Below are 13,269 nucleotides of genomic sequence, written 5' to 3'. Positions count from 1 at the left end.
CAAGTCTATTGTGATGAATGCCCAAGCAGCTGCATAGGGATTGTGACTAGGGCTGGGCAATACCTGGTTTTCAATACTGTGATATATCACCAGCTAAACATTGCGATATTTCAGACATTGTGATATATCAGTATAAGGATGTTGCATTGAAGGGACACGGGTGGCGCTGTGGGTTAAACCACAGAGCCTAGGACTTGCCGATCAGAAGGTCAGAACCGATCAGAACCTAGCAGTTCGAAAGCACATCAAAGTGCAAGTAGATAAATAGGTACTGCTCCGGCGGGAAGGTAAATGGCATTTCCGTGCACTGCTCTGGTTTGCCAGAAGTGGCTTAGTCATGCTGGCCACATGACCCAGAAGCTGTACACCGGCTCCCTCGGCCAATAAAGCGAGATGAGCGCCGCAACCCCAGAGTTGGTCACGACTGCACCTAATGGTCAGGGGTCCCTTTACCTTACGTAGAGGCATTGACTGGCTTCATGTTTTTTCCTACATTGTGATTTTTGCCAGCACCTGCTGTTGTAAGTCGCTGCCTTCTTCAGGAGTCAGGGGAAAGCTGAGCCAGCAAAGTTAACAGGTGCTGCAGGAATTGAGAGCAGCATCGGCTGGCTTCACTGTTTTTTCTGCATTGTGATTTTTGCACCACACACACACACACACACACACACACACACACACACATCATGACTTGTCATATATTGCCAGGTCAAAAATTATGAAACCGATACCACGATACGGATTTCAAACGGAGTTTGGAAGATATATGGAAATATTACCAAGCTTTAATGGTGTGCCTTATTTTTCTTTTCCAGGGCGCGACTGGTCCTGCTGGTGCCGTTGGAGCACAAGGCCCCCCAGGTCTTCAGGGAATGCCTGGTGAGAGAGGAGCTGCAGGTATTTCTGGACCAAAGGGAGACAGGGTAAGTGGTCACCTTCTCCTCCTCCTCCTCTTCATGGAATACTTGAAGGGCTGTTTTATCAGGGGTTGGGTGCCACCTGCCAATTAGCCGGGTGGAATTGAAAACCACTTTTTTAATCTTTTCACTCTGGGGCAATTATCATAAACAAAGAGGGTTCTCAGAATTGCCACCTACTTACCGTCTTTCCTTCTGCTGTCCTCCAACAGGGTGATATTGGTGAAAAGGGACCAGAAGGTGCTCCTGGCAAAGATGGCGGCAGAGTAAGTGGCCAACTTAGCTTTTTCCTTTCTTAAGACATCAGGCAACCGGTTTAGCCAACTAAGAGGTTGATAGTGGAGAAAAACACATCTACTGGGGTGGTGCTGTGGGACGCGGGTGGCGCTGTGAGTTAAACCACAGAGCCTGGGACTTGCCGATCAGAAGGTTGGCGGTTCAAATCCCCGCGACGGGGTGAGCTCCCATTGCTCAGTCCCTGCTCCTGCCAACCTAGCAGTTCAAAAGCACGTCAAAGTGCAAGTAGATCAATAGGTACCGCTCCGGCGGGAAGGTAAACGGCATTTCCGTGCGCTGCTCTGGTTCGCCAGAAGCGGCTTAATCATGCTGGCCACATGACCTGGAAGCTGTACGCCGGCTCCCTTGGCCAATAAAGTGAGATGAGCGCCACAACCCCAGAGTCGGTCACGACTGGACCTGATGGTCAGGGGTCCCTTTACCTTTACCTCCTCTATAGAAGAGAGGGAAATGACTTGACCATTGGGCAACCGTGATCAAGGCAAGAGTGGGCTTTTGGTTAGAGCTGAGCCTCTGAAAACTTGACAAGGCCAAAAGAGAGTTTAGGTCAAAGGCCTAACTACAGAATATTCTCAAGCTGTCAAGGTAAGAAAACCAGTACTGATGAATAAGTGTTAGGTGTTCCCGGCTACTCTTCCGAAAGTGCATCCAGTCCCATCTTCTATGCGCTTCAGAAAGAGTGGGGGGGAGGTAACGTTTGTGCCCCATTTTTAGGAAACTCTGTGCTAATGTTCTAAAACTGCCAGTAAAGCAGGGATGCCTTTGATACAAATGGGATGCTTCTCACCAGTACACCTAATTCTTTTTTTCCCCTTTGCCAGGGCTTGACTGGTCCCATTGGTCCTCCTGGCCCTGCTGGCGCCAATGGAGAGAAGGTAAGAAAGTCTTCTGCAAACGAGTTGTCCTTGGTTAGGCTACGCAGCAGGCAGAGGTGGTTTCTAAGTCTTGTGGGTATATTTGTCTCAGTAACAGCCTGTTCCACATTTTGTGTCAAATTGGGGCGTATTTCACTCCAGACTAAAAATGGTTTAATGGTGACTTCCTGTCTGCTGTTGCTTCTAGCGTATTTTAATGCCTTTCATGATGGATCAGTCTATTTCTGGTCCATGCCGTTTCATTCACGTCTATTCCTAATTCTGTTTTGTTGAATTTCCCCACTGATCTGCAAAGCATGAAGAAAACTACATTTTAAAACAGATATTCACAAAATATGCATTTTTCTACATACTTGATCCCCCAAAAATGTACATTTTGTATGCATTTTAATCTTAAAATACACATTTTTATCCTTTTTTAAAAATAATCTAAGAACTGTATTTCAAAATAAGAAAAAGTTTTAAAAAACAGAAAATAATTTCACCAGGTTGGTTTGAGAAAAATGTGGATCGTACAAAATCCTTGATCTTCTACTGACGTAAGATTTGAACTATGAACTGGAGACTGTACTGCCTCACTTTTTTCTCTTTTTTTAATTCCACCAGGGTGAATCTGGCCCCCCTGGCCCAGCTGGTGCTGCAGGTGCTCGTGGTGGCCCCGTAAGTTTGATATTACTATGAATTCTTTTGTAGAAGCGTATCTGAATGGGGGGGACGCGGGTGGTGCTGTGGGTTAAACCACAGAGCCTAGGACTTGCCGATCAGAAGGTTGGCAGTTCAGATCCCTGCAACGGGGTGAGCTCCCGTTGTTCGGTCCCTGCTCGTGCCAACCTAGCAGTTCAAAAGCACGTCAAAGTGCAAGTAGATAAATAGGTACCACTCTGGCCGGAAGGTAAATGGTGTTTCCATGCGCTGCTCTGGTTCACCAGAAGGGGCTTAGTCATGCTGGCCACATGACCCGGAAGCTGTACGCCGGCTCCCTCGGCCAATAAAGCGAGATGAGGGCCGCAACCCCAGAGTCGGTCACGACTGGACCTAATGGTCCCTTTACTTTTATCTGAATGGGGAAAGATTCAGCTTGGCCTTTAAAATCTTTGAAACCCTAATAGGGGTCTCCTTCAGCTCCTATCAGTAGCACAGAGGGGCAAACAAGCACATTTCTTGCTGTTTCCATACTGTGTGCTGCTGTAGTGTGTGAATATCATCTCAAGAGAGGGGCCTTTGTTGCTTTGACCGGCATTTAGCAAAGCAGGCCTTAGCTGGAGTCACATTTTCTTTAAATAGAGCAATTGTGAATTAGTGCCGCTTAACATTTCACGAATCTTTGACCTTACATCTTTGGCATAAACAGTTCTCATTACTTGAGGATGTGAGCCTTGCTATGCTAAGTGAAGAAAAGACAGACCCCAATTTCATGCCCCAACAATGTAAGGTTGTGGGACTCTTTGCATTGGGCAGAGAATGTGAGTTGGTGGCCTACAGGCTGTGCCGGATTTACGTATAAGCTAAACAAGCTATAACTTAGGGCCCCACTCTCTTGGGGCCCCCCAAAAAATTCAAAGGGGAAAAAACTGGATGTACATTTCCAAAATATAAGATAAAAAACAAATAAAATAAAACCTACATACAGCTACAGTGGCAAATGGCTTTAGGTCCATAAATTACCATATAGCATATATTCAACACAAAAAACAGCAACAATTTGTTGTTGACAAAGGACAGCTGGACATTTAAAGGGCCCCATTACGTTCAGTAGCTTAGGGCCTCATCAAACCTAAATCCGGCCCTTCCTACAGGCCAGCCATTTCTTTGGTGACCTTAGCAAACCTTAATCAAGGTGTAGAATTGGGCAGGGGGACACTGTTCACAGTTCTACTTATAAGGAAAATCAGCAGTGAATCCCCTGTGACTATTTCATGTTCAAAGTGCCACTAGCAGTCATTCTCTCTCCCCACCCTCTCTTGGGTGCCTTGGGGAGCATGTTTGTTCCTAAGGCCCCCATTTAACGACCTCATCCCATTGGGTGGAAGGAATCCTCTACCAGTGGGTGATGCTGACTTAATTACAGATCACTATGACACGGGTGGCGCTGTGGGTTAAACCACAGAGCCTAGGACTTGCTGATCAGAAGGTTGGCGGTTCAAATTCCCGCAATGGGGTGAGCTCCCGTTGCTCGGTCCCTGCTCCTCCCAACCTAGCAGTTTGAAAGCACGTCAAGTGCAAGTAGATAAATAGGTACCGCTCTGGCGGGAAGGTAAACGGCATTTCCATGCGCTGCTCTGGTTCACCAGAAGCGGCTTAGTCATGCTGGCCACATGACCCAGAAGCTGTACGCCGGCTCCCTCGGCCAATAAAGCGAGATGAGGGCCGCAACCCCAGAGTCGGCCACAACTGGACCTAATGGTCAGGGGTCCCTTTACCTTTACCTTTATGTGTGAGGCCTGGGAAGTTCCAGCCGTAGACTAGACTAGTTCCTGGAGAATAAAACTGACCTTGAGAATCCAGGTGTTGGCCATACCTGGCATAGGGCATCCAGATGACTGGGTGGATGGTGTTTTAACCAACCCTTTCCACAGCTGACGACTGTTTCTGTTTCAGGGTGACCGTGGTGAACCTGGTGCTCCCGGCCCTGCTGGATTCGCTGGTCCTCCTGTGAGTAATTCTCGGACTCTTAAACCTCTTTCCTCCCATTGGCCGGCATCTCTCTATCTCTCTCTCTCTTACCATGGATGCTTTTGCCTTCCTCCCCAATAACAGGGTGCTGATGGACAACCTGGTGCTAAAGGCGAGCAAGGGGAAACTGGCCAGAAGGGAGATGCTGGGGCCCCAGGCCCACAAGGTTCATCTGGTGCTCCTGGCCCACAGGTTGGTAAATCCTTCATTGCAGGGGGTGGGACTAGATGACCACTGGGGTCCCTTCCAACTCTACAGTTCTAGGATTCCTATCCTGGGATGGTAGCCAGTGACTAGCAAGAGCCGGGTGGGGGCTTTTTTTAAGATGCTGGAGGAGACCTGTCTCCTCGTTGAAAGAAGATTGGGGCTTAAGGGTCATATGAGGGAAGTATTGGAGCAGAGTCATAGGCTGGATAGAACATCATTCATTTGGGGCTATGTCCCTCCCCTAACTTTTTTTTTAAAAAAAATTATTAACAATTTCAATATAACAAATTATCAAAACAAACCCTCCCTCCCCCCCCTAAGACTTCCCTCAGCTCCTCTCTCTGATTTCTCAACCCATGTTAACTTCTGCATATTGTAAAATTGTATACATCCTTATATTATCTATTATGTTAACCTCCGCCCCCTAACTTAGTCAACTGGAATTAAACACATTCATGGAGTCTGCTAGACGGCTACTGGCTGTGGTACCTCCAAGTTCAGAGGAGATGTATTTCTGAATATTAGTTTCTGGGGTACAAACAACCAGGGCATGTTGCACTGCACGAGAACTGGTAGAAATGGCTTCTGTAGCATGTTTTCATGTGCCAGGGGCGTCGCTCCTATTTTCATGTACTCTTACACAGTCAAAAAAACCCCAACCCTGTAAAGCAGAGATTTTGCTCTGTGTGGCACACATGTGTTCACATCATGCAAGAGAGTGGCAGAGAGTAAACATCGAAAGACGAGGCAGAGGTCTGTCAGAAAGGAGGCTGGTTGCTTCTTTCAGATCTGTGCAACAGAGATCTCTGGCAGAAGCTCAGTGAGAAGGTTAACTGTGCCTAATCCAGATTTTCTTTTGTGTCTCCGTAGGGTCCAACTGGTGTGACTGGTCCTAAGGGAGCGCGTGGTGCACAGGGACCTCCGGTAAGTATTTTATGGACAATTTGCTTCATTCCTTCCCTTACTGGCACCTCTGATAACTGTGTTGTGATAGTTTTAAAAATAACCATACTTGACTTGAAGCTTCTACTGTAGATCACCCTGTTCAGAACCTTGAAGAGCAGAAGTCAGTGATTACACCACTCAGATAAATACCATATTTACTCAAATGTAATGCGCACCTTTTTTTGGCGAAATTACGTCGTGAAAATTAGGGTGCGCATTAGATTTGATGGTGCATTAGATTCTATCGCAAGCTTGTAAAATGCCGCTGACATAGCAAACAGTTCCTGGGTTTCAAGGTTCTGAAAACTGAGGTGCGCATTAAATTCATGTACCGTATTTTTCGCTCTATAAGATGCACTTTTTCCCCTCCAAAAATTAAGGGGAAATGTATGTGCATCTTATGGAGCGAATGCAGGCTCCATGGCTTCAGCGATAGCAACGGGAAGCCTCTGAAGCGCAGAGGGAGCGCTCCCGCCGCGCTCCGGAGGCTTCGTGTTGCTTTCGCTGAAGGCAGGAGAGCAAGAGGGGTCAGTGCGCACTGATCCCTCTTGCTCTCCTGGCTTCACTGGAGAGGTGCTGCGCAGCTTTCCCTCTCTGCGCAGCGCCCCTTCAGCGAAGCGGGAGGAGAAATGGAAGGGGCTCCATTTCTCCTGCCGCTTCACTGAAGGGGTGCTGCCCAGAGAGGGAGATAAATTTTTTTCTTGTTCTCTCCCTCTAAAACAAGGCGCGTCCTATGGTTGGGTGCGTCCTATAGAGCGAAAAATACGGTAAATATGGTAGCTTCGCTCCAAAGACTACTGGCAATGAACCTAAGCCTGCCACCCTCCCTCAGTTTATCTGGTAACTGTAAAACCTCCCCATGTGCTTATGCCATAGCTACTTTCTCTTCACGAGCCTCATCAACTCAACGAGGGGAGATGTGTTTTAAAAAGTATGTGCACAGGAGGGAATGTTGAGGTGTGTTTCTGTGTGAGAAAAGTGTCCAGTTTAAAATTGGGAATGTGGACCTGAGGCAAAAAAAGGTTCCACACTCTGTTGTGGGCAATTTACTGGGCTCTTTTGCTGCTTGAGGCAAAACAGGAAGCACCGCTCCACCACACAGTCCTCACCTGGGGTGGTGGGGGTGCAAAATGGCAGCAACAATGACAGGTTCCGACGAAATATTGCTGGAAATTGGCACCGATTGTGGGAGGCAGCAGGGCAGTCAGGGAGCCCATAGGAGTACCGCCTTGGCAGCTGGTTCATCCCACCTCATTGGTGGGCCAGCCCTGGGCTGTTGTGTCTCATATAGCAATAATAATAATAATAATAATAATAATAATAATAATAATAATAATTTATTATTTGTACCCCACCCATCTGGCTGGGTTTCCGCAGCCACTCTGGGCGGCTTCCAACAAAGATTAAAAATACTTTGTCTACATAAGGTCATAGGTTCAGCTTCTGCTGTTTCTGCTTAAGTCTCTTGGGTGGGAGATGTGGGAAGCCACTGCCAGTTAGTATAAGATTGGCCTTTTTCAACCTAATGCCCTCTGTATGCTGTTGGACTACAACTCCCATCAGCCCCAACCAGCATGCCCAGTGGTCAGGGATGATAAAACTTGTAGTCCAGCAACACTTGGAAGGCTACAGGTTGAGGGAGACTGTCACTGTAAGACAGTACCTTATACTGTTGTTCAGTGGCGCCAGTGCTGTGGAACGCTCTCCCATCAGATGTCAAGGAAATAAACAACTACAGTCACACCTCAGGTTGAAGTAGTTTCGGGATAAGTATTTTCGGGTTGCCCGCTGCAGTGACCCGGAAGTAACGGGGTGTGTTACTTCTGGGTTTCACCACTCGCACATGTGCAGATGGTCAAAATGAAGTCATGCACATGCGCAGAAGCACAGAATCATGACCCGCAGACTTGTGGACGCGGGTCGCGTTCGCTTCTGGATGCAAACGGGCCTCTGGAATGGATCCCATTCGCATCCAGAGGTACCACTGTATCTTACTTTTAAAAGACACTTGAAGGCAGCCCTGTTTAGGGAAGTTTTTAATGTTTGATGCTGTATTGTTTTTAACTTTCGGTTGGTAGCTGCCCAAAGTGGCTGGGGAGGCCCAGCCAGATGGACAGGGTATAAATAATAATAATAATAATAATAATAACAATGTATAAAAGACAGGAGGATCACAGTCTAGGCCAAGCTAGCTCCTGTCTTCAGAAAGGTTTTTCAAACTTGATTATTCTTTCATGATGGCCAAGAAGTGGAGAAGCTAAAGTGGAAGGGCTCTTTCATAAACGGGTCTTCCAGGGAACCATTGAGATTTGCACTGCTTTATTAGAGGCGAGGTATCTGCAGCCTAGTCTCCTGCCCATCTGTGGGCCAGCTATCTCACTTGATGCTTTTAACAAGCTTGGATGTTATGGGTGCTATGGGCAACCACGATCTAGAACAGACATCAGCCCAAGAAATGGTTGTGTGGTGAGCTGGGCTTTGAGGGCATGGTCAGCTGGTAGAATCAGTACCAATCGTGTTTTAGTGAAGGGTCCTTGCCCCCGTGCCTGAAACACATCAGCACTGACACGCAGCAGGGGAGAAATAGAAGGACTCCCTTATTCAGTCTGGCCTCTTTTTTGACCTCAGCAGGTGCCGTATTTTTCGCTCTATAACACGCACCAGACCATAACACGCACGTAGTTTTTAGAGGAGGAAAATCCGTAGGCATGCCACCCGTAGGCCTTCCCTCCATAACACGCACAGACATTTCCCCTTACTTTTTAGGAGGAAAAAAGTGAGTGTTATGGTGCAAAAAATACGGTAATTCTCGAAGCCAAAGAGGGTTTCTTATATGCTTTCCAAACTTCACCAAATTGAAACCTTTTTCAGGTGGAATCTACACACATATTAAAAAATGTTCTGAAAAAAGTGCTTTTTAAAAAATACATTGAATTTTCCATAAAGCTCACCATCGCCATCTGGTGTCACATTGTATATTGCACTTAAAACACACTTGAAACCTTTTATTTGCAGCTGTATAACTGAGTCTTCAAAGGGACGCGGGTGGCGCTGTGGGTAAAAGCCTCAGCACCTAGGGCTTGCCGATCGCATGGTCGGCGGTTCGAATCCCCGCGGCGGGGTGCGCTCCCGCTGCTCGGTCCCAGCGCCTGCCAACCTAGCAGTTCGAAAGTACCCCTGGGTGCAAGTAGATAAATAGGGACCGCTTACTGGCGGGAAGGTAAACGGCGTTTCCGTGTGCGGCTCTGGCTCGCCAGATGCAGCTTGTCACGCTGGCCACGTGACCCGGAAGTGTCTTCGGACAGCGCTGGCCCCTGGCCTCTTGAGTGAGATGGGCGCACAACCCCAGAGTCTGTCAAGACTGGCCCGTACGGGCAGGGGTACCTTTACCTTTACCTTTAACTGAGTCTTCAGTGAAACAGGCTGAAAATAAAGGGGGTGGTTCTGCAGCTTCCCTAACCACCCGCTGGTGCCTCAAATGTCCCTGGGTGCTCTGTTCATAATCCTTTTTATGTCTTCCTAGGGTGCTACTGGATTCCCTGGCGCAGCAGGAAGAGTTGGACCACCAGGCCCTAACGTAAGTTGTTGGTCACTGATAGGCATTTATTTTATTTTAAATTTGTATTATAGGCAACCAAGAAAGAGGTATTCAATGGGAATGTGTTTGTTTTTTAATAGCTTTATGTCTTTACCAAAGAGTTAGCTAAAAGCCTGAAGCAGGAACCAAGTGGGATTGTGAATAAAACAAAATATTTAGGAGATAAGAGAGGGTAGGCTGACAACAGTGTTGGGGTGATTCAGGTTAAATGTGGCAAAGGCCACACTATATATATATATATATTTTAAACACCATATATATATATATAGCGTTTAAAATGTGTTTTATGTGTTTATATCAATTGTTTTAGGAATAAAATAGAGGAAATCATAAATACATGTAAGCTAATAAGGGATAACTTGATATAAAATCCCACAGGAGAGGGATATAGAAGTGGCAGAAACTGAGGCTGCAGTCATCCACTTACGTGGAAGTAAGCCCTATTGAACAGTTAGACTTACTTTTATAGTGCAAGCCTACTCAAAATTAAGACTCCGGTGGGTAGAAACATCAAACGCTTCTGTTGGGTTGCCTTGATAAAAGCACTAAAACTTAAGTCACATGAAAGTTCCTTCTTCCCTGGTCTATTATTTTACCTAGTTAAAAACAACAAAGATCTGACTAGTAACTTGAGTGGACTTCCTAACAAGTCTGGTTTATTCACCTACAAGCTCTGATGCTTTTGATACTCCACCTGGAATTATGGAAGTAGTCCCTTGAACCTGACCTGTATTAATTGATTAGAGGCCTTTTTTCCTGTGCCCCCTTTCCCCGCAATCTGGGACCTGCCAAGTTCTAAATCACTTGACTTCTACTTGCACAACAACCAGTGGGGCTCTAACCTTGAATACTTTCAACCCCAGGAGCTTACAAAATGCATTTAAGTTCTCCTTTCACTTCCAAATTACTTTACCTGGTGCAGAATGAAATGACTTCAAAGCCATTTTGATATTGGTTGCATGCAAGATAAGCATGTTTGAGTGAGCAAACAAATGCCTATTTTTCTTTTTATGACTTTGAAAATGGGACAGATTGGGGGCCAAACAGGACAGGGTACTTTGTGCCCCAAAATGGGACAGTCCCATTTTTTGAGGGATGGGTGGTAACCTTAGTTGTCGTGAATGCAAGAAAAAGCAGCGTCTCATGGAACATCTTCAAAAATGTAGACCTCTGGGGACCTTTTAACTTTTGGGAGGTATACGTAAATCTGGAGGCTGACAGGAAGCTTTTATCTCAATTCACGTTGTACCCAAAAGAATCTTATTGTGTCCTGAAGCCTAACAACTTGCCATTCTCTTGCAGATAAGGTAGATTCATGTTTTCTCTCAACAGTATAACTTTTAATGCAGAGAATCGGTCTCTGGGGATCTTACTGACTCTCCCTTTTCCCCATAGGGCAATCCCGGTTCTGCAGGCCCTCCCGGCGCTCCTGGTAAAGATGGTCCCAAGGGTGCTCGTGGCGATGCAGGCCCCACTGGGCGTGCTGGCGATCCTGGTTTGCAAGGTCCTGCTGGTCCCCCAGGCGAGAAGGGAGAATCTGGAGAAGATGGCCCTCCTGTACGTATTCCTCCTGCCTTCTTTGCATGTACAATGGATCTGGCTTGCTGCTTTGTCATTTGCAAATTAACACCCATCTCTGCCCTTATCTTTCCCCTCCAGGGTGCTGATGGCCCACCTGGACCTCAAGGCTTGGCAGGTCAGAGAGGGATCGTTGGTCTCCCTGGTCAGCGCGGTGAGAGAGGCTTCCCTGGTCTGCCGGGTCCTTCTGTAAGTGATCTGGGGAGCTTGTTGTTGTTGTTGTTTAGTCGTTTAGTCGTGTCTGACTCTTCGTGACCCCATGGACCAGCGCACGCCAGGCACTCCTGTCTTCCACTGCCTCCCGCAGTTTGGTCAAACTCATGCTGGTAGCTTCGAGAACACTGTCCAACCATCTGGTCCTCTGTTGTCCCCTTCTCCTTGTGCCCTCCATCTTTCCCAACATCAGGGTCTTTTCCAGGGAGTCTTCTCTTCTCATGAGGTGGCCAAAGTACTGGAGCCTCAGCTTCACGATCTGTCCTTCCAGTGAGCACTCAGGGCTGATTTCCTTCAGAATGGATACATTTGATCTTCTTGCAGTCCATGGGACTCTGAATAGTCTCCTCCAGAACCATAATTCAAAAGCATCAATTCTTCAGCGATCAGCCTTCTTTATGGTCCAGCTCTCACTTCCATACATCACTACTGGGGAAACCATAGCTTTAACTATACGGACCTTTGTTGGCAAGGTGATGTCTCTGCTTTTTAAGATGCTGTCTAGGTTTGCTGAGGAGCTTAAGTTAGCAAAAATGTGGAGGGGCAGGCAGTACTTTTGGGTTTGAAGCACGAGGAGATGAGTGTCTGTTCCTCAAGTATATACTGAGCCTGTGGCCTCAACACCATCCATCGGTGATAGAACTACAAAACCTGTCAGGGGTCCAATTTACCACATTCTGAATACTTGGGCTTTTGTGGATCAGGATTTATTTATTTATTTTTTGCCATATTCTGAAACGCCGAATGTGTTGCAAAAATTTGTCTCACAGATTCATAAGTGACCAATTGGCATCACAAATAAGTCTCTTTAGCTTACCATGTATGAAAATGGAAAGGTTTTTGGGGAAATTGATGTTTGGGCACCAAATAGGGGGCCAGAAAGATCTAGACCCGCAGAGAGTGAGACCTGATTCCCAAAATCCAGTCTCTACCATCTCCAGTTAAAGGAGTTAAGATTGCCTTCGTAGGAAAAGACCTGAGGTCATGGAGAGTTTCTCGTTGACATTACTGCGCTACGTGGACCATCTGCTTTGCACTTGACACACATTTTGTAGGCCTGGGTTGAGTGGCTTCCCCTTGCCCCACTCCTTTCCCAGGGAAAACCCACTCTTTCGGCTCTTCTGGAACAAACAGCAATCTGTGGAAAATCCAAGTTGCCATTTGCTTCGATTGAGCACTAAAGAGCAGCTTTCCCTGGACGAAAGCAGTGGGACAAGAGGATAAGCCTATAGTTGTGTAAGACAAACTCTCTGATATAGTATATTATTTCAGATGGCAGGATTCTAGTGCAGGCATAAACACAGTTCTGCAGGCTTTTTGTGGGAGTTCAGTGCACAGAAACTTTTAAAGTGATAAACAGGATTGTAGTCCCCTAGGATTGTGGAGTGAAACTGAACTGAAGTTTCCACTCTGGTGCATAGAGCAGGAATGGGAAGCCTGTGACCTTGAAATCCAAGGGTCCTTGGACTACAGCTCCCATCAGCCCCAGTCAGCATGACCTATGGTCAGGGATCATGGGAGTCCAAAATAAATGGAGGGCCACTGGTTTCCCACCCCTGGCTCAGAGGCTTCCCTTTTGACTTTGCCTAGGTGACAGTCAAAAGACTGCCAGGTCTGCTCTGCGCAAAGTTGTTGTTGTTGTTGTTTAGTCGTTTAGTTGTGTCCGACTCTTTGTGACCCCATGGACCAGAGCACACCAGGCACTCCTGTCTTCCACTGCCTCCTGCAGTTTGGTCAAACTCATGCTGGTAGCTTCGAGAACACCGTCCAACCATCTCGTCCTCCGTCATCCCCTTCTCCTAGTGCCCTCCATCTTTCCCAACATCAGGGTCTTTTCCAGGGAGTCTTCTCTTCTCATGAGGTGACCAAAGTATTGGAGCCTCAGCTTCACGATCTGTCCTTCCAGTGAGCACTCAGGGCTGATTTCCTTCAGAATGGAGAGGTTTGATCTTCTTGCAGTCCATGGGAC

The 13,269-nt window shown here is 46.9% G+C and overlaps 1 protein-coding gene across 3 annotated transcripts in view; it reads left to right on the top strand.

The window, feature by feature from the left end:
• The window catches only part of COL2A1 (collagen type II alpha 1 chain), a 96,160-nt gene that overhangs the window by 70,038 nt on the left and 12,853 nt on the right, over positions 1–13,269 (top strand). For all 3 annotated transcript variants that reach the window (XM_053373002.1, XM_053372994.1, XM_053372987.1), the window contains 10 exons: positions 813–920; positions 1,127–1,180; positions 2,033–2,086; positions 2,693–2,746; positions 4,685–4,738; positions 4,844–4,951; positions 5,837–5,890; positions 9,435–9,488; positions 10,905–11,066; positions 11,169–11,276. In XM_053373002.1, coding sequence (XP_053228977.1) covers positions 813–920; positions 1,127–1,180; positions 2,033–2,086; positions 2,693–2,746; positions 4,685–4,738; positions 4,844–4,951; positions 5,837–5,890; positions 9,435–9,488; positions 10,905–11,066; positions 11,169–11,276 — 810 coding nt within the window. The remainder of the gene's footprint in view (positions 1–812; positions 921–1,126; positions 1,181–2,032; positions 2,087–2,692; positions 2,747–4,684; positions 4,739–4,843; positions 4,952–5,836; positions 5,891–9,434; positions 9,489–10,904; positions 11,067–11,168; positions 11,277–13,269) is intronic.

Source organism: Podarcis raffonei, chromosome 2 (genome assembly GCF_027172205.1).
Source record: "Podarcis raffonei isolate rPodRaf1 chromosome 2, rPodRaf1.pri, whole genome shotgun sequence".
Classification (NCBI taxonomy): Eukaryota; Metazoa; Chordata; class Lepidosauria; order Squamata; family Lacertidae; genus Podarcis; species Podarcis raffonei.
Note: the sequence above shows the minus strand (reverse complement) of the source record. Positions and strands in the feature narration are given on the sequence as shown.